Consider the following 22206-nt stretch of genomic DNA (forward strand, 5'->3'; position numbering starts at 1 on the left):
TGCTGGAAGAACAGAAACCTTTTTGATGCTTGACCGTCTTCACAGCTATGATATATAAAAATTCAGTTACTGCATATTGCAAAAGCTTACTGAATCCACTGTTTTCTTTTACCTCACAAAATTGTCTTTCCATATTGTGAATAAATGAAACCTGAAGCACTTCTTAGCTACAGTTTTGCAACAGATAAATTCTCTAAGAAGTTAAGTGCTCTTTTGCACATAGTGAGTACGGTTCATTTATAGTTTTCTGACAAGAGTAACTCCCAGCACTTGACCAAGCAGCCACCTGCACTGCCTTGATGGTAATACTGCTTAACTCAAATGTTGGTATTAGACATACAAATGCATGCTAAGAGGAATACTTAATCAGGGACAGCAACAGTACTAGTCTAAAGTTAGGCTGTACTTCTAAGGCTTAGGTCTATTACTACTATCTGATAAACTGTGGTTAAACAAATAAAACAATGAAAAAGGTTAAGTGGACGATTTGGGTAAAGGCCAGAAGTTGGCAGCTTCATTGTAGTGTCAACAACTGGTTTTAGGCTCATACCAGAAACTCCTCTGCAGGTTTAAATACATATTGAGATGATGTGTAAGGAGAAAAAAGTAACAAAGTCAAAGGGGATCAAAATCACCTTAAATCTAGTTATGGACTCTCTGGCAAAGGGCAAGAAAAGTCCTAGTCCACACATGTGCTGAGAGAAATAAGGAGGAGTAAGCGTCCATATTCTGCATGGAGAAATTACGTCCAATACAGACTTTCAGCAGAAAGTCCTTCCTTTTGCACAGGAAGCATACTAGTATCACTAAAAAGGAGATGTCCAGATTATGGAAAAGAGGACAAGAAACAAGAGAAACAAGAAACAAGAAACATTCTATTGCTCCAAATTTGTTCTTGGAGCATTAGCAAATACTACACAAATACCTTCCCTGATGTTGTAAATTTTACTCAAAGCCCTTACACCCCAACAGTTTGCAGTTAAGTTAGTTGGACAGTCTGCCTTGCATATCATCCAGCAGATCTGTCTACAGTGGTCATACACTCTCCAAGCTTCAAAGCAACTTCAGATCTGGGCATGCTCTCCACTAAGGCTTTGGAATCTCACCAGTGTATTTCAGGCATTAATATATATATAAAAAAAAAAGTTATTGAAAAATTGGTCTGGATGGGAACACCAGTATTAGATTGTCCCTCAGAAGAGGCCATTCCCTTCCTTTCCTGAGCTGCTAATAATGTTCTGTCCCTCTAGTCTCTCTTTCTTCTTTATTCTAATCAATCTTCTCTCACAAGTCATGATCATTCCAGTTGCTTTGCTCTGGATTATCTCCTGCTGGACAACATTCTTTGCTGCAGTGCCAAAAACTGATGAAAGTATTCCAACTGAGACCTTACCAGTGTTGAACAAGCTGGAATCACTCTTGGTGTTTCCCTTTCTTCTACCAGCATGATGGTTGCTGGTCCTTGTTCCTGTTCTGATCTACTACAGGCGTCACATTCTCTGAAAAACTGCTGCTCCCCATCCTGTGCTCTACAGATGACTGTTAGAAGTGCACTATCTTGCACTCGTTCCTATTGAACTTCACCCTATTTTTTCCAGGACATTTCTCCAATTCATCACAATTATTTTGAGTCCCAATTCAAACATTCACAATCCCAATTCACATATTTGGCAATCCATTTTGTAAAATAAAAAAGATGCAGTACTTCAGAAACGTCATAAGCTCTTAAACTTAAATCTTCATTATGATAGCGTAAATAATGTGAAGATAGATTGCACATCCTCTACATAAGACTTTGAGATTGTATTTGTTCGTTTCAAGACACATTTTTGATTTTGCAATCTGAATTCATTGTATTACAGGCTCTGTATACAAAAAAAGCCACAAGTGGTCTTTAGGAAGTTACTGTTTTTGCACAAAGATATTAATGTATGACAATCTGGCAATATTAACTGAAGTCTTTGTGCTTCATCAATATTAATATTAATTTAAAATTTTCCACTTTCTATTTTTATGTCTATACAACAGGAAAGTAACTTAGCAGGCTTGTTTTATAAAACTCCTAAAGAAAACATGAAATTCAGATTTCAGTTTCAAGAAGTTCAGAATGTCAAACATATTACAGCTTTAAACAATGTTTTAGGAGAATATTTGCAAAATACGCAGTCAACACATCTCACTGATATCTTTGGTGCATTTCCTTCTATCCATCATGATGAGTCTGATCAATCCTGAAAATGTTAATGGTTGTATGTAAAATCTGCAAGTGACCAAGCATATTTAAGTCAGCTACTTGCTAGAGAAGTACAAGTTCAAGGGTGGAATCACTCACCTAACTATGGCTACCTAAAAGCAAGGCATATAGTCTAGACTATTCACCTAGGCCCCTTCTGAGGGGAAAGACATAGGCATGTATTGGTGGAAAGTCATTCCACCACTTTTAGGCTGAAGTGACACATGGATGGGTATGTGTCTCTCTCTTGCTTCAAAACTCCTAAGAGTGAGCCTTTGTGCTTTGCTGAATGACTGGCTCTTCACTTGAGTTTATCAATATTAGGCAAGATTAATCACTGTTAGCATGATGAAGTCTTTCACCTGTAAAGCATCACAAACAACTGGCATGGGATTACTGCAATGCAGTGATGAAAAGAGAAGCCATTGACCCATTTACTTTCATTGCACAGTCCTAAACATCAGTCAACTTAGTCAGAACCACTTTTTTTGTAACTACTTCTTTGACAAGTTAAATATCTAAAGTAAGATTTCTTGAATTTACTTTCATTTACACTTAAACTGCAAAATTTTCTATGGATAATCTAAAACTTACGTAGTATTTCCACCCTGAATGTGCTTGATCCATCTCTATAACTGTGTATATAACAGATGATATACATGTGGTCTCATGTGCTTAAACTTCACAGTTGTCCTTGTAAATGGCATAGATCTAGACCTTAGGACAACATTTAAAAAAGAAACAGCACCGATTTTGGTTGCATAATTTCCAATGATTTAAAAGGGCACCTGATGTTCAGAAAGTGGTGGTATGAGAATTGTTGTTCACAGACCCACAGGGATTCAACAGTACTGAAATACATGTAATTGCCTATTTGAACAAAAATATTTTTTTCTGTAATGTGGGATTGCATCAGGATAATGACCTAGATGATTAGGCTCTCCAGGGAGTGGTGAAACAACTAAATTAAACTCCCTATTTCAGATGAGATCAACTACAGCTGAATGAGATGGTGTTATGTATCACAACTCTGGTGGCTCCTCTAATCAATGAACTCTAAGAACTTAGGCAATTATAATCACAGATGGGCTTGCTCGCTCTTTGTGGAGCTGATGAAAGAACTGCCACGAATTTCGCTGCACAAGGAATCCAAACCCTTGTGTGAACTCTGATGTTAACTGCACACACCAAATACAAAAATAAATTGAACCACCGTTTCTGCTTCAGTCAGCAGATACTCAAAATGGACAACGTAAACAAAGTGGTATCTCTCCTTCTAGTGTTGATACAGTCACTATAGAAGACGACCATAAATAAGGCATTTTACATATGAAAAACACTGATTTTCACATATATTATACGTATAAAAGAAGTTCACAAAATTAAATGATGAATAGTTCATGCAAAACACGGATGAAAGCAATAACCATGCTAGAATATGTTAAGCTTATTCTTTTCAACTTACCACTTATATCCCTAGAAAAACAAATTCACTGTCGCAATAATATCCAAGCATTAGGATTCCTAGAGCAGTATGTGACTGTAAGCCTTGTCAAATGAATGCTACTGCTATATCACCACCTACTCTTACCTTAGAAGGGGTTCCAGGAAGAGGAGGACGAGTGTTAAAAACAATATTATCTGTAAAAGAAGCAAATGTAGAAGGACACTGAGCAAGGTGAGAAATGTTCTGTAAGAACACAAAATTTTGCATAGCGGACCAACTTTCCAGTTTTTAAATCACATTGCAGTGTTTCTCCTGGCCTATCTTCTTTGCTTTTGTCTCTAACGTGCAGCAGACTCTGGTGCTTGCTGCCACAGAAACAAAAGTATGTGCAGTGCCTAAGTGATTCAAAGGAGCCGAAAAAGTATGGGCAGCCTCTCACCATAGCACTGATACCCAGTCAGAATGACAAAAGAAGGCCTTAGAGAGAGAACACCACTCCTGAAATAGCACAAGTTAGACAAGGATCAGGCAGAAGCATCTTTTTTCCCCTGGCAGTCAGGGTAAGAGGGAGGACTAGGTCTCATCAGTATTTAACATGACATTAAAGAGTAAACAGGCCAAAGATCATACTGAACCTCAGGACAGGACACTCCACTCCACTCCACTCCACTCCACTCCACTCCACTCCACTCCACTCCACTCCCACTCCACTCCACTCCCACTCCACTCCACTCCCACTCCCACTGCCATTCCCACTGCCACTCCCCCAAATTATCAAGGAATGACTTTCTGACCCCATATTCAGCATCAGGTGCAGCCAATCCCTTCTTCTTCCCTGCTCTCCCCAACACAGGAGGTAACTCCCCATTTACCACCAACTCACCTGTTGGCAGTACCTCTCACGGCCAATACCAGCGCTGCTGATGTGCTGGCCTCAGATTGCAATAAGGACCATCGGAGGGGTGCTGGGACGACCACCTTGTTGGTGTGTGTAACATACATGGCCACTTTGAGTAGCAAAGTACATTTTGGATCTGACATTAATTTAGAGCCAGCAATAATTGGAGTTGGTAGCCTCCCTTAAGCTACAGGACCTGCCTCCATCTTGCGTGATCTGGCAGATCTTAACTCATTTGAAAAATTGGAAATTTGAGATTTAGATTTTTTTTAATCCAACTTTAATCTACTGTAATCTGCACCTACCTACATGACAATTGGAAAAAATGCACACATCTTTATCATCATTAGCACAGCTATTTATACATATCAAAATAATAGGAATAACTCACCATTTTCTGAGCCAAGTTGTGGACAAGGAATGGTAAGAACCCTTAATAATCCATCTGGTTTGTATGAATAATGCTCAACTAACTACCAGAATGAGAAGTGGAAAAAAAAAAACACACAACAGAGAAGGAGAGAAAAAGATATGAAAAGATAAGGGAGGTAAAATTAAATATATTGCCTCTTTAATATTGTGTGCATATGTACAATAATTGGTATATATTACAGCAAATGAACTGGACATACAGCAGATCTTTACTGCACATGTTCTTAGCTCATCTTTAGCAGGGGTGCATGTTTCTGAATCAACCTTGTGGATGAATCTGGAACCTGATCCAGGAACCAGATTTGTAAGACTCAGCATTCCACGCCCGGCTCTGCTACTAACCAGCTTTCTAACACTGAGCAAATTACTTCTTTTTCTACGTCTGAGTTCCCGTCCTCTTTTTTTTTTATTAACTTTTTTTTTTCCCCCAAGATGGGTATAACTGCAGTGCAGCAATTGTCCTAATATGCAATGCTTTCTTTGGACCTCAAAGTCACAATGGGATGCAAGCAGTTAATAAATGTATAGCACCAATAGTTGTGGGCATTTGTGTTCCTGAACTGCCCACTTGATATCATTTCATTACAGGTTCAGTACTGTTATTTTGGCTTTGGTGCATTTGGGTAAAAAGAAGGGGTCTCTGAGTGAAAGAGTTGCAGACATATTAAGAAAATTTGTAAGATAGCATAGCTGCTTTTAAATTTCCAGTGACTCCAGGAAAATTTCACTGCACTCCAGGACATTTACAGGAAAGGCTGAGAATTAATATATGCAAGTAAAGACTCATAGTTTTGTGACTCACTTCACTTGTTTTAATAGAATTCTAAGCAAGAGGACAGAAGACATTTCTGCAGGGGTTTCAATTCCCTTAGCATTTTCAATTTATGCAGTCATTTCTCCAGTATTCAGTTTTATTATCAACTATGGCATAGTCAACTATGCATTCCTTAATTGCTTAATCTTTACCAGGGTTCAGACATATTTTGGTGGTAACCCTCAGCAAACTATGCTTTTTCAGCCTTGAAGGTAGAGAATTTCAAAGCTAAAGTATGCAGTATGCAGCATCCTAAACCATCCCCTTTGTGCTTCCTAGAATTCTGTTTATTCCTGTCATAAAGGACATTAACAAAAGACTACACCTAGCAAAGCTATTATTGAATATGGTCACTTGCAAATGCAAACAGTCTTCCATTCTAGAGAATGTTCAGCTAACTGAATAATAATTACAGCAATTTTGAACTCAGTCAAGCTGCAACATCTCATTTAAAAATGATTTAAGCTCCCTACACTTAGTTTTCTACATGAACATATATTTTCTTCATTTATAGAAATCACATAAAGTTGGAAACATAGGACAAATAACCTGCCGAAACATGTGACTGTTTAGCTAAAGACTGTTGTAGCAAAGCGAAGTAAAACAAGCTGCCTTAGTCAGTTACATGGGAACATGATGACAGATATCCAAGTGATTCAAATTTAACAGACCTGCCAGAGGGTGTCAAATCTTTTTCCGTCTGGTATGGAGAGCTTTCCTGTCTTATCTCTGTCAATACGGTAATGCAGTACTTTTCCATCATTCAGCAGACACAGGGCATAGGAACCATTGCTGTCCCTTTCTCGGATACTGTAGGAATAAGAGAGATTTTCAGGGTTACACTTTACCAGGAATGACCATCTGGGTTGAAATTTTTTTAAATCACCCTTTCCTTTAAGCCTTTGAATGAAAACCACAGCAAAATCAGCACTGCAACTTCTGAAGACATTTTGCTAAGCCTTTCATTTATTTCTTAGTGCCATTTGTTTTCAGATAGCATTCCCTAAAGTTTTTTGGGTTTTGGTTTTTTTTCCCCCAAAAAGCAACAGACGACAACAGAAAATCCACGATGTGGAGCTCTTTGCTAGGCAGCTACAGAACGCTGTGCAGTGCACAAAGCGGTGTCTGAGCAAGGAAGCATTTGAAGGCTGGTGCACTGCAGGCTGACAAAGCTCATGGAAGTCTGAGGCTAGGACCCAGCATATACGAGCTGCTACACTTCAATCCCCTCTACAACTGACCTAAAATTAAAAACAACAGATAAGTGCCTTCACTAAAGCCAGATTTCTCTCTTACATCTTCTGTTTTGAAATAAAGAGATTGCTGTAGGGGCAGAAGACAAAATACTAAAAGAATATAATGAGAAATACAAATAAAGGGAAAATCTTTGTGCACTGAAACAGCTTGCTGTTTGGCTGGGAATTTAAAGTAAGTCACACATTTCTGTAATCATCAATTCTTATAATTTCTGTAATAACATTAATGCTTTGTTGCAGTTTTCATATAAAATTCACATAAAATTTCACATGGTATTGGGGTATATATCTGGTCTAAACTTCACCAGGGAGAGATCACGGAATGTAATATAAAAACATTGTCTAAAATTCATAAGTAGCCAGGATGACCTCCTTCTTCCAGGATATCCGCAAGCAACATCTGAGATACCTGCAAAGTGTTGCAGAGTTGTTTTATGTGTACTCAAGGCTAGCTCACACTGAGATCAGTGTCTTCTGGTGACTACACCCAGAGCAGGTAGGAATCTGCTACTAGCTCCATCATAGTCGATGTAACATTTCTGACTTTAGAAAGCAGACTTTTTCTTTTAGTTTGAGCTGTTCGTGTTTACTTGCTGCTGACAGTAAGACAGTAATAGCGCTAGATGAAAATTTTCTGGAATAATGGGTTTCTTGTAAGATTCATCAACACCGAATCATTTCTTGTTCCAGTGTGTACAGAAATGTACTCACTCTCCCTTGAATTTTTCAAAAGCCCTGAAAAGAAATACAGTACAAAATGCTCACTAAGGTGCTGGGAAGCTTTGCTGGTGCAATGCTAGTACTTGCTTTCACATCTCAGATTGCAGAGGCAAGCATTAAATTCTGCTCCTCAGCTGACTCACTCAAGGCTGCACTAAAACTGTGTTTTGTCTGAACTACTCATACAACTATTTTTTCAAGCAGAGTGATTCTTGTTACCCAAGATGTGAACAGGACATTGGCTAAAGGAGAAAGGAAGTAAAGTAATTTTTTTTTCTGAAACCAGAGTCACTTGTCTAGTGTCTCTAAAGCAACTTGAAACACATTGTGGTTTCTCATGACATGCAGGTATTTTCTCAGCATACTGATTTCCTGTGCTGACTGACCAGTGGAGAGCAACAGCTCCTGCTAAAATGAAGAATGACTTTTACTTTGCCTTCCTCTGACTTGCTCTTAGCAAAGAAGGCTTGGAAAAATATTTTCAGAATACAGTACATTGTTTCTAAAACACAAAGGAATGGCATTTCACTGCATTCAGACTTCTGTTCAGAATACAGCACAAGTAAGATTATTCCCAGTAACAAATGTCCTTCATATTTCACATGAGAAAATGGCAGCTCCAATACAATTAGCTCTACTGAAACAGATTCTCATTTGCAAGAGTTGTTACTATCACAAGAAGCATCTTAAACATTTTTCAAGAACACAGGCATCAATGGGAGAAGACAGTCCTGATTTCTAAGGACCACAGCACAGATCCAAACAGCCCTTTCAGTATCCAGTACAGGATTTAGGCAGAGTTCAGGTTCATAAGGTTGTAGTTGCATTTCTGAGCTCTTCCTTCCCCAAACCCAACAACTGGTCTCTGAAGGGATCTGCAGTTCACAGTCATGGCAACTTCTGTCAGACAGCTCTATCCCTGCACATGCAAAAAGTCTCCATTCTAACACGTATGATTGGCCAGTGTTCAGAGGGAGTCTCGTTCTTTTGGGGTTATGGTTCAAGTGGTTTTTTTAAACTGTAGCTGGTCGGCTTCAGCACAGCTTGGATCTCTACAAAACACATACAACAGGAGGTACTGCTGTCTTCCAAAACATGTCTGAAGAGCAGAATTATCAACAACCAAAATTCCAAATGCACTGTCTGCTTTAATGTGCTCTGAAATCACACACAATATTTACTGTTCTTCAAAACAAACTGATAACAAAAAAAATCTTCATTGAAAAAAGCTACATTTTTTTTTTAAAAAACATTTTGGCAAGGAAGGAAGACAGCAGTGAAATATCACCTGGTCTTCCATTTCATGTTATTGCAGAGAGTTACAGATCTACAGAAGACAAAAACAAAGACAATAAACATCTGTAAATAAACAATATTGTCCTTTCATTCACTGAGATTAATCAGAAACATGAGCAACTTCACTGAGAGCAAATTTGAATTCATAGATATATTAGAGAAGCACCAAGTTATCTAGATTTTCTATGACATACACTTTACAATAGCAATTTTAGAAGGAACTGAGAAACTCAAATTGTTACATGATGCAATGCAAAGAAAGTTAAGTTATTCATTTTAATTTTCATGCAATCTATGTTTGAGTATTTTTTATGTTTTTTGTGAATGTAACACAAATAGCAACCAATAACTATTTGGAGTATCATTACAGACTGTGTAAATAGCTCTCCATTCTCTCCTTCAGTAAAGTCTCTATTTTTGCTTGGAAGGAAAAAGAACAATGTCCCAATTTTCTCTGCTTCCAAGTGAAAAGCCAAATGATCCTTTCCTTTCTAAAGGAAAAAATCCCTGAGGGTAAAAAAAATAAATTGCTATTACAACATGCCTCATTGACTGAGTAGAAAAAAGAAGTCATAGCATTCTACAGTGAAGAATAATGAAGGAAATAAACTAGCAAAATGCTTGCTTTAGGAAGAGTGTGAAATTATTCTTGCTCCTGAATCCAAGGGCATGTTAAAGTTTGTTCTTGGCCTTGCTTTGCCTTCTTGCTTGGTGCCAGAGATACTGACATTCCCCACTGCTGATCAAGCTCCAGTCATTCCCTCCTTGTCTGCCCTTATGACCATCTCTCTTGTAATGTTATTAACAACATGACTATTCATTATCACTTCAAATATCTGCACATATTCCAAATTTGAGTGCAATAAGGAATGAGCCTTGTTGCGATCTGTAAAAGGATCATGCAAAGGAAAAAATTGGTTGACTGCAGTCTTCGTTTACGTCATTTGTTCTCCCCTGTTTAGTAACACGTTCAAAGCGGTTTCAGAAATGTCAGCACACTACAGAATTTAGGAGCTAGCTCAGCCACACGCTATTGCTATCTACAATGGAACCTAAAATGTCATCTCCCGATAAGGCTATTGTGGTGTGCTGCACAGTGACGAAATACCTTCGCGAGAAGGATTGCATCAGTGTAGTCTATATTGCTGGCACTGCCCTGCCAGCAAAATACACTATGCTCCTGTTGCACTTGCAACGAGGGATCTTCTCACTACAGCTATCTCAGTCAGGGATTGCATGTTCTCTTCATACCTCTGACCCACTCTGCGCCTGAAGCACACAGTGTAGAGCTAGCCTTGAGAAGCCACAGCCCTGCTGCAGTGGTCTGCAAGTGGCACCTAACTAGGTACCTAACTGAAGGTCAGCAAACAGCTCTCCCAAAGAGCTATGGGCACCATCCAGGCTGCAGTGGAGGGGAATATAGCACCTCCAGAAACATAGTTCGCTGTCTGTATTTTATAATTTATTTTGGAAAATGTTTATGGTCATCGAAGCCTAGCCACTGCTTGGCATTTTGAAGAGGAACTTCATTAATTAATATCTCTGAATTAAGGTCATGTTTAGTAGGATTGTTTTCACCTTGTCTGATGTCAACAATCTCCAGTTCCATCTATGGATACAAACATTATACTGATAGATTTTTATAAAGAATACTCTACAAGGTCAGATAAATCACCTAGCTCAGTATGTGCTCCAGTAGTGGTAAATTCCTAGAGGAAGACAGTAAGATTAATGTAAATATAAACTGCCACATGTATTGGAAACATAAATTTTTGGTCAGACAAAAGACAAGAAAATTCTTGCGGACAACTGTACTTCAAAACTTGTTATTTTGAAATGGTGTTACTAGCATTAACTATTGTGACATGTAAGAGACAGTTTAGTCTCTAGATGTCATGAGATGCCATGATGAGTACTGCTATGAGTCATTCAACAGTCTAAACTAGTTTGGTCCTCTTTAGTATATATTACTGCATTCTGAAGACATTCTTGTTATACTAAAATTATTTTTTACTTTCCGTTTACACAACTATTTGCCTTTTATGTGAACCACGTATGGCTATGAACACATATAAAATGTTTATAGAGACTAAACTGCTAATTATGCAATGCCTTCACTCACAATTTCCTTCATGTTGAATTTTTAAGTTTAAAAGTATTTCTGAACATTGTTTATCTCCCTTCAGCTTCAGAATTTCTGGTTCTTAACACATATGCAAAACCACATGTTCATATAACTGAAGTGGTCACTACTGATGGCAAAACAAGATGTGTCAAGAGCTACTAGATGCTTACCAGAGCTGTTTCCTATGTGAAACTGCAGAGAAAACTAACTATTCTTATACTGCTGGTCTATCGCTGTTAGTAAATTTTTAATTTATTTTTCAACTAGTTCACACATGCATGCACTCACAGAGATAATATTAATGATATTATGAATAATATTATTATATACAATATATGTCACTAATATAAATGTTATTATAGTACCAATAAAATTATTCATAATATTATTAGTATTATCTATGATCATCTAAACAATATTGGTCATAATATTCTACAACTATACCAGGCAAAATCTAATGAAAAACCAGAAGGCGGGTAACAACCAGCGTCCTACACAGCACGCAAAGTAGTGTTAATGAAGTTAACAGGGCCTTAAGACTTAAATGAAATTCTCTGTTTTCAGTTGCTCTTCAGGTCATTTTAGAGATATAATATTTTCTTTCTATTCCACTGCTATATTTTTTTCCCAAATTATGTGGCTAGAGTGGCAATCTTTCCTGAGTGTTCCTCCTGGAAGAAGTGGGCACTGGCTCCTATTTCACACCATTTCATGACTTTGTTTCTATATTTGCCTTTGAAAACAAACTCTATAGCACCCACATACATACTTATTTCACTGACTTTTCAGTCATGACAAGAACTTTAAAAAGGCCTTTGAAAATTCCCCAGTAAAACACCCAGAGTTAGCTCAGAACTTTTCCAGCAGCTAGGATGAGTTGTGGTGTTAGATTTAGATTGCTATTTGAAACGTTTTGAACTGCAATCAGGAAGCTTTTCAACTATTTCCATATTTATTATATATATAAAAAAATTCTAGATTTGATAATCTCGTAGTGCTGCAAAGCAGTGCTAAAGAAATCTAGGCATTAGATGTGTTCTCACAGAGACCGCTGTACTGGATTTTGTTTCAAGGCAGGTAGGTCAGACAATTAGCAGGTTTCTGGTGTAATGAAGTTTTAGAGACCCTTGTAAAAGAATATGCAGAAATATTCTAGCCTTCCAAAATTTATTATGTTTTCCATAATAAACAAGATGATTTTTGTCATATTCCAGCACCTGCTTATGGACTCCTTGAATAGCATCAGAGTACCTCATCTCAGAAAATCTAGCTTCCCTCTATGTTCCCAGGTTCCAATTCCGACCTCAACAAGAGAACTTCTCTGAGACATTGAATGCTTCTAAGTTTTTTACCTTTCAGTCAGCTACCAAGCTTGAGTGTCTCAACCAATGTGAGAAAAACAGTCCCTGAGCAGCTACATTCACAAGCACAAATTGAGAGTCTTCAGTCCCCAGACGTACAGAAGATTCTGACATGTGCTGCTGCTGGGTAAGGAAAAAGTATGCCATGCCTGTGCCTGAAATGTAAAACAACGAACCTCTCTAGGATTCAACAATTTTACTATTACTGTTTCAGTTAGCTAACAAATGAGTGGTTTATTTCTCAACACCTGCTCAGCAAGCCCATGTTAGGCAAACCATTGCAGAAAACAGAAAACCTCTATGAATTAGACAGTTCTTTTGTTATTTGCTACAAGCCTCTAGGTCTACCAACCTGAGTGCTTAAGAGCTTTGGAAGGAAAAATAACCAATTTCTGATACAAATGAAAAACACGTTATTTCTCTTGCTGCACTGGCTACTGAATTATGGGGCAGACAAAGATCTCACCCTGTTTCTTCCCTGGGAGTATAAGAGTAAACGGCAGCTAGTCCAGCCCCCCGGCAATGAGCAGGGACATCTTCAACCAGATCAGGTTGCTCAGAGCCCTGTCCAGCCTGGCCTTGCATGTTTCCAGGGACGAGGCATCTTTCTGGGCAACCTGTTCCAGTGTTTCGCTACCCTCATTATGAAAAATTGCTTTCTTATATCTGGTCTGAATCTACCTTCCTTTAGTTTAAAACCATTCCCGCTTGTCCTGTCACAACAGGCCCTGCTAAAACGTCTGTCCCCTTCTTTCTTACAAGCCCCCTTTAAGTACTGAAAGCCTGCTCTAAGGTCACCCTGGAGCCTTCTCTTCTCCAGTCTGAACAACCCCAACTCTCTCAGCCTTCCCTCATATGAGAGGTGCTCTATCCCTCTGAAAGAGAAATGTTGTTAAGAAATGTTAGCTAAGGGATCCATTTCTTTGAAGAAAAATTAGCTTCCTTTATTTCCCAAAAGAGAAGCCTTTTGACTTCTTAGAAACTAATGTATGCAAGAGGTAAACTGGAAAAGCTGCAAGCTTTAATACATGATCAACATCATGACTCAACTGACACAACATTGATTTGGTAAGATGTTAATACAGAAAGCAACGATTTTTTAGAAAAAACAGGTCATTAAAAGAAAAAGTTGCTGCTTTGTTTCAGATTGCATATCCACCTGCCCCTGTGCCTAAAAAGTAGGAAAAGAAACTAGCAAAGTCACAGAGCAATGAAAAGGAGAGGTGGTGTTGTAATGCTGTGCTGGTAATCTGTGACAGTGACCACATTCATCGATCAATGAAACTTCTTCTGTGCTACAGGGAGAAGCATTCCGAAATGATGAACCTGTGGTAACGGGAATCTTTGGCTCCACAAACTTTTGTAACTTTTTGTTACAAATGTTACAAAACTTGTAACAAATTTATAATATTTTTGTTACAAATGGCAACAAAAACAACTGGGTAAATGACCACCTAGATGTGATCCCAAGAAGCAGGGAGTGCGAGACTGAAAATGTGAAGACGCATGGTGACTTGGATGACAGTAAGTGTGAAACAGAAAAAATTCAAGGTCTGAGGGAAGGAAAGAGATTTCAATAAATGAAATGTCAGTACACTCAAAGTATTCATGGATAAGACCTGATAGGAATTAACTCTACTGGAAACAAAGATTTAGAGGAGTTACCGGTTCCTGACAATTAAGATCAAAACATAGAAACATATGAAGGTTGCATCTACATTAGCAATTAGTGTGGCACAATTAAGGCAAATCAGCAAAGTGAAGGAGTTGGTACTGAAGCAGCGTACCCATCCCGCACTCATTCCTGGGCTTTTACTTTGGGCTAGCTTTAAAAAAGTCAAAGACAGTTGAGTGCTGAAGGAGACTGTGTAAGTAGGCAATGAAATTTCTCTCAGGAATTATACAGCTCTAAGTGATCCTTCCTCAGCCATGACCTTTAAGCTTCATTTTCTATCGTTATACAAATATTTCTATTGGGGGGAACACACACACACACACACACACACACACACACAAAATGGCTCAGTAAAAACACTGATTTTTTTTCAAATAAGGATTTTCCAAAAGAAAAACTTTTTTGTTAGAAGATTTTGACTGGCTGTAATACTCAGGAGATGATGGCCATTAGTCACTACCCTAAATGACACATTTGCACTCAGAAAACAAAACATCATGAGGTCAAGTAAACGCAGACAGTGGCAGACACAAAATGGCATTACCAAGGTAAAAGCAATTCCTTCTGTTGCTTAACTACGGAACAAAGCACCACCACTGCCCCCAGGGAAAATGGACAGATACGGATCCCAACTGTTGTTAACATAAGCAGTTTGTTTGTATTTTTACTGCTTTGGTAAGTTAGCATATTGGGTGCAGGTGGCCAGTCTTTGGCAGTGGGGCTGCAGGGGCTCTGTGAGGAGGCTAGGGCCTGCCCTGGGCCAGTCATGACTGGTTCCGGCTAGCCCCGGTGGACACTCCTGCAGGGCACTGCTAAGCCCCTCAGCTGCCTACGTGATGCCTCTACCTCCATGAAAACATCCTTAAGACAGGGCAGAAAAATGCCTGGAAGTTGGGTGGCAGCAGACAGAAAAAAACCCCAAACACAAAACAAGTAGCAGCACAAACACCAAGGGCAGACGAGGAGGCAGGGATAAGGTGCTCCAGCCGCTGGAGCAGCGTCCTCTGCAGCCCATGGGAGAGGCCACGGTGGAACAGGTGCCCACATTGCAGCCCTCCAAGAAGGTGGATATTTCCTGAAGGATATTTCCTGTGGAAAACCCACATTGCAGCAGGGACAGCTTGAGGAGGAAGGAGTGGCAGAGAGAAGCTGTTAGGGACTCGTCACAGCCCCCATCCCCTACCCATCCTCCCCCACGCTGCTTGGTGGGGAGAGGAGTTGGGTGTGAAGGAGTGAGGTTAAGCCTGTGAAAACTGCAGATGTGAGGGTGTGAGGGGAAGGTGGATTTTTATGTTTTTGTCTTTGTTTCTTACTGTCCAACTCAATTTCAACTGACAATAAAATAAACTACTTTTCCCCAAGCTGAGTCTCTTTTACCCATTACAGTTAGTGGTACATGATCTCCCTGTCTTCATTTTGACCCACAAGCTTTTCCATCCTGTTTTCTCCCCCTGTTCTGTTGAGGAGGGGGAGTCTGACAGTGGCTTGGTGGGCCAAAGTTAACCTACCACAGTCACTTAGTACTGCAAATTGGTTATAAAACAAAGTTCAATCAATTTTCCAGGTATTGAGTTTCTCTGATGCTCCTTTCAGAATTAAACCAAGTATTTGATTAAAAAAAGAAAAGACTCATGCTTTTGCTATAGTTTCCCATCTTTATTTAAGTGGAAATTTAATCTTGGAGACATTTGCTTAGTACAGCAATGATTATGACATGTATATCATGCTGGACTGGGCTTTCTCACTGTGAATGAGAGATGCCCTTTTAGGGTATACTCTCATTTTAGATTCATTCAAGGGAACTGTGTAGTAGTACTGGAGGCAAACAGCGGTACCACAGCAAAAAGTACTTACAGAAATTTTCCATTGTTTCTTGACCCAACGAGGATACGGTGTTCTGACTCTTCCCGAGAGATCCTCCCGTGGAACCATGGCATCTTCTCATGGGCTGTAGTGGCAATCAACTTCTCCAGCTGAGGCTTTTGACTAATGATAGCTTGTTCAAGAGCATGCCCCTAGAGAGTAGTAAAAACACAGTGGGACAGTCAAACTGTCTTCTGCAATAAAAACATGACAGGTAGACTCCCAGTATTGGATTGCTTTTGGGACATTCAAAATCTGCACGTACTTGTTGTATGTGAAGAAAAGATCTGGTTGCTATAAAGATATTAAAATAGAAACTGACGTATTGGAATCTAAATATCACAAAGCTGGGATTCTTCCCTTACCTCTGAGAAACAGAAGGAAAAATAACCAGCAAATTAAGCCCTTAATATATCAGTATTTCAGCTCAAAATTACATCATATTTTTATGCTAATGAGACATAGCTGAATATACTCAGTGTCACTCTGAGATGTCGTAACATACCTCCATATTACACATCCTGTGGCAGTTTACTGAAAGAAGCTGAACAGGCTTTGCATTGTTACAGCATGTCTATGTTGGGGATATTAATGCAAATTTCCCCAAAGCAGACAGGACAGTCCCAATTTTAGAGTGAACTATGTTGATATCTTAGGTATAACTAGACAATTCTAAACTCATCCACAACCTACCACTTCTATAATTTGGCCCAGAATCTGAGGGGAAAACCTCTTAGTTTCATCAGTTTTCACACTGAGTTGATGAACTCCCTTCTAGATTGGGCTCAGACTTAGACTCATCACAAAAAACTGTAAGCCTCAGTACTTGTAGTAAATGTAGTTTCAGGCTTTTCTAGTTTTACAGAACAAAACACACAGGGTTACTTGTTAGTACCAAAAGAGATGAAAAAACTTGTTTAACTCCATGCATTCATAAGGGTTAACTCATGGCATCCCAAGGTGAAATATTCCTGTTGCAGCCTCCTACGCTACTGTTTCCATGTTAAGACTGGTTTCTTCACAGTCATTCTAAGGAGAAAATCCAGCCTGTCTTCCTCAGCATGGAACATTCAAACTTGACACATGCAGTAATAAAGACGTATAGGCAGTGCTCTGCAGTTAAGAAACTAAGTCATCTTTTGGACATAATCTAAATAAGCACCATAGAAACAAGGCCAGCTAAGAGCGGGGGATGTAAAACAAGTCACCATGTTGCCATGCCTGCCTGCACATCAATCCAGAAAAATTCAGAATCGAAAGCAATCAAACCGTTTCTGTATCTTGTTCATTACACCTATTAATTTTTGGTGCATGTGGAAATCTGATGACATAGGTTAGTGCAGTGATAGATAAGGCTATGCTAGCCCAAGACATCATAAAATTACTAAATCTTGTAAAATTTCAGGAAAACTACACTTGTGGCCAAGTTACTGCATGTATTGGTGGGGAGTGAAAAACCCCACTGTTCAAAACTCAAACAGTTATGATCCCATTATGAAAAAATACTACGCAGCAGCAGCAACGGCTGGAAACAAACACTGCAATCTCTCTATCTCCTAACTCTAAGACCACTTTATGGAAAAATCAGCCTGGATTTACCTGCAAATTCCAAGTTTGTTTGACATACTCTCTGATGAGGTTCTCTTTTAAATCTTCAAAGGGTCCTGTTTTGGGTTCAACGCCTGGTGGTCGGTTGAAGGGTTTTCTCAGCAGACAGATAAGGCCATCCGCTTCCTCTGAGTGATAGTTAATGAGTTCTGCAGGACTGGCATGCGACTTGCCTCCTGCAATAGCATATGAGCCACTCAGCTCCCTCTCAATTGTATAATGATGAACCTTCCTTCCATGGGCCAAGGATAAGGCAAAGCCCCCCAGGTAATTCCGGCTTTGGCGGAGCAAGTATAGTCCATCACTCACTCCTCCTTGCATCAGATACTCCTCAGCTTCTTCACGTGTTATATTGCCAAAGAAGTATGGCAAATGGTTAGCAGGGTTCGCTGTGTTGGAAGCCATGATCTTCCTTTTCCAAGTAGCAAACTTAGAATTCTGTATCTGAAAAACAGACAGCTGAGTATCAGTTGAAAAAAGGAATAAACCAGTAATATGACAGTTTTCATGTGGTATGTCAGCAATATATTTTGTAAAAGATTTTGGGATGAAGATCACATTTTTGTTTTTATCTTGTTAGAAGTTGTCTTTCTAACTTCCAATAGAAATTTTTTCTCTGTTATCTAGTAATTTAAAAGTTTCCTATAACGGCACAAGTTTCCTATACCTCTGTCCCTCTTTTCTCCTTTGCCTAGCCATATAGAGCTCCTGATGTTTTCACTTGCCTGAATGCCCCATCCATCTTTTTGTATTGGCCTTCAGGTGTTCTCCCAACAAAAGGAAATAACTAGGTAAGAAAGATTCAGTAAGAACAGTTTTTCATTCCAGTTTTGTGCCATTATAATTTTGCTTATAAGAGTAGTTTATGTCAGTATGTGGGCTGAGTATGGACAAAAGTGTCATATTAAAATAATTAACATTCCTCTCCACAGAGATTTACAAATGTTTTTTTAATGGTTAAAAAAAAAGTGATAGTGTCTTTTTGAACAGTTTTCATTTCAAACAGCTTATATTGAATTAATATGAAGACATACTACCAGCAAAAATACAGAAATGAATGAAGTTCAGCAACTCTGAAGAATAATTATGAATATAACATAAATGGCTTCAATTCTTTTATTCTTAATTTAACTATAAAGATGATATCTTATATATGTTTAACACATATCATACATATAAGACATTATATTATATATACATACATATAGGATATATTTTTTAAAAAATATGCACAAGGACTCTATAGAACTCCAGCTACAGGAATACTGCTCTTCTTGTGTCCTGTCTTCCCTGAGTTGTCCCAGCCTCTAACCTACATAGTCAGCCAAAAAATGTATTTTCTTTAAACCCCATGGCAGATTTACATTGCCTGGACACCTAAGTGTTGTGCTGGAATCACTTTTGTCTCTTTCAAGTTATTGAAGAGAAGACATCAGAACACAAAAGTTGAATCTGGTTTATTACTCATATTAGTGACATTTAAATGACTATCTAATGGATACTGGGAAGAATACCCCAGCTACCTGACGATAATATGTAAGTGGATAGAAAGTGAATATATTGACACCAATGAGTCCTGTATTATTGCAAGAGTATTTGCAAGCTCTTTTTTGTCAGATGAAGTGGTCCACCACTGCAATTACTGATGTAACCGCAAGTTCATGAGTCAAGTCATTAATTGTTTCCTACAACATTACAAGTTTTTCATACAGTTTTTCCTCCAAATGCTTCCCCAATCCAATCACTGTTTAACCAGGACTGGCCACAGACTGTTACATCTACAGTTCATCAGTTCATGGGGTGTAAGAAGGAATGAATTCCATTTAGGAAGAGTTCAACATCCTCTTTCAGTCTAGAAAGAAAAGAAAAATCCCACTAAGTATTATTGCCTGCACATCTGTAAAACAACTTCAGCATCTGAAAAATTACTTTCAGAGAACACATGAAATGCTGAATAAAACTAGCAGTACGTGCTATTTGTGTGTGTTAGATTAAACTGTTACTTAGGAAATATCTCACAGCTTCATTGTCAAAATTTTTACTTCCTTGTCTTTTAAGCTCAGTTGTCACAACCTGATATTGAAATATTCTCAAGTATATGAAACAGGTGACAGCCTCAGTTATCTGTAGTGTATTATGCAGATTTTAGGCTAACTAGGTAACACTACAAGTATATCAGAGGAAAAACACTGTTGTTTCTTTGTATTTACAAGATGACTGCACATCTGGTATTCTTTTTTCCCAATGTATATATACTAAGTAAAATGTATATATACACTGAATACGAAACACATGAACACTAACCTACAAAATACTGTTATCTTTGTTTTATTTAGGTTGCTGCAGCTCCATTTTCCTACGTTCCATTACCTTAGCTAGAAGCGAACAAAGCGATCAGAAGTTCAGTTCCTGTTTCTATTGCTGTGCAGGATACAGCAGTAAAAACAACATGCACTTCACCGTTAACTGAAGGGCACTGTTTTAGGGAAGCCACGCAGCAGTGTGTGGAATCAGCACTAAATAATTCAGGATGTATGTGAACAGGGTCAACAGACCTCTCGACTTGCAGCTGGCCAAAGTGTGCAACTGAGTTACATAAGCACTGGTGGAGAGGACTTTATGGAAGACCACGTAAGAAGGGAGGGTCCATAGTGCAAAGCTGCAAATGAGGACTGCGCATCTTAACGCAGGGCCTTTTGGCACATGGTGTTTCAGGCTGATACTTTTGCTGGCAGCTCTGCAGCAGGCAGAGTTGTGGTGTGCCTACTGCTTACTTCAGATACGATCCACCAGTGGACCATAGCTGATCTGCTGTCTCTTGTGCTTGGGTCAAGAAACAGTAGAGAAATACGCGTGCTGCTCTGTGAATATATGAAGAAGGGAGCGGGGCTAAGGCAGGGTGGGGAACACAGAAGTCAAATGAACAAGGCTTACACAGTACAGAAAATTAGATAGGACACAGTCAGGACAAATCACATTGTGCAGATCTTGTGGTCTTCTTCCAGCTTTCCAAAGAAGGGAGATATGAAAGCTGCAGAGCTCCTGTAGCCCAACAAAATAGAGCTGTGTGCAGCATGTTATTTATTATTCTTGTGGTTTGCAACCAAAGGTTACTGGTTTAAGATCACATATTAGTCTACTAATACATATTTTGTTTATTAACTGCAAAAGAAAACTGTAACTGAAGAGACAGAAGAAGGCAGTCCTCAGTAAATCACCACTAAATATGGATTCTGCATAAAATACCAAGCAAAATGACCATTTTGACTGCACCAGATGAAGAAAAAGACAGCTTTCCTTAAGCAGAATGCATTATTTCAGTAACATAATGCAGGGGCAGAGGACTGTAATCAATAGTACAAGGTCCAGCTGGAGGCCAGTTACTTGTGTTGTAACCCAGGGTCAGTAGTGGGGCCAATACTGTTTAAGATCTTCATTAAGGAGGTGGACAACAGGGAGAGTGCACCCTCAGCAAGTTCACAGATAATACAAAATAGGGAGTAGTGGCTGAAACACCATTGGGTCATGATGCCATTCAAAGGGACCTGGAAAGGCTGAAGAATTGGGCTGGGAGGAACTTAATAAAGTTTAACAAGGGGAAACATCCTGTGGAGCAGGCCTTCCCCCTTTGGGTGTCTGCCTTCCCGGCTGGGCGGCTGTGGGGAGCATCCTGACACCCCTGTAATGTCACCACGGAACAGCTGTGACAGCCCCTGACCTCGCTGTTTTTCAGTAGTCATAGCCTCTGTGCCTGTGCATTTTGTCCAGAGGTCCCATGGGTGCATGCACAAGGTATGCTGGCTCCATCAGGACCTTTGTCTTGCTCTACCAGCTGTGGCATGGGGGAGAGCAGCAGTTGTGGGTGCTGATCAAAGGCAGCCTCTTCCAGCCCTCCTCTCCTCTCTACCTGGCTGCGTGGTGCTGTGGGGCCCGTCGGTGCCTGTCCCAGGGCCGTGGGCATGAGGAGGGTGCCAAGGACATCGGCAGTGGTGAAGACTCCCAGCAAGCTCCTCCATCTTCCCTGACTGCCTCCTGCAGATATCCTGTGCTATGCTGGTGGTGTCCCAGAGAGAGTGCAGGGGCTCAGGGGTCTTGGGTGTACCAGCTCTTCCCCAGAGCCTCCTGACAGCTCACCAGAGCCCATCCCAGGCATCTCATCCATCCCAGCTTGAGCAGTGGTGAGGTGTGGAGGAGATCGAGACTTCCTCTCCTGCTGTCCATCCCTCCCTCACTTCAGCCCATCTCCAAGGGGGTGCAGAGATAGGGGCACAGCCCGGCCTGGCTCCACATCTCTCAGCCCTATCCAGGGCTGCGACTCCTGCTTTCCAACCCACAAGGAGAGCCCTCGGGCAGCCCTTGCCTACCCTCTCCCGCAGCCTTCCAGGGCTTCCTTGGCTTTTCTGTTCCTAGCGCCAGACAAGCTCCAGCACTTTGCACCTCTTTCTTGGCAGGACATAGTGTCGGGGGCCCAGGGAGCC

At 39.8% G+C, this 22206-nt stretch overlaps 1 protein-coding gene across 2 annotated transcripts in view; it reads right to left on the reverse strand.

The window, feature by feature from the left end:
• The window catches only part of SYK (spleen tyrosine kinase), a 32354-nt gene extending 14203 nt beyond the window's left edge, over nt 1–18151 (reverse strand). For both annotated transcript variants that reach the window (XM_009700760.1, XM_009700758.1), the window contains exons 1-5: nt 17720–18151; nt 16112–16272; nt 6496–6634; nt 4970–5051; nt 3825–3874 (exon numbers count right to left, since the gene is read on the reverse strand). In XM_009700760.1, the coding sequence (XP_009699062.1) occupies nt 3825–3874; nt 4970–5051; nt 6496–6634; nt 16112–16272; nt 17720–18133 (846 nt within the window). In that variant the 5' untranslated portion in view covers nt 18134–18151. The remainder of the gene's footprint in view (nt 1–3824; nt 3875–4969; nt 5052–6495; nt 6635–16111; nt 16273–17719) is intronic.
• Nucleotides 18152–22206: the final 4055 nt, after the last annotated feature.

The sequence above is a fragment of the Cariama cristata genome, unplaced genomic scaffold (genome assembly GCF_000690535.1).
Source record: "Cariama cristata isolate BGI_N322 unplaced genomic scaffold, ASM69053v1 scaffold12675, whole genome shotgun sequence".
Taxonomy (NCBI): Eukaryota; Metazoa; Chordata; class Aves; order Cariamiformes; family Cariamidae; genus Cariama; species Cariama cristata.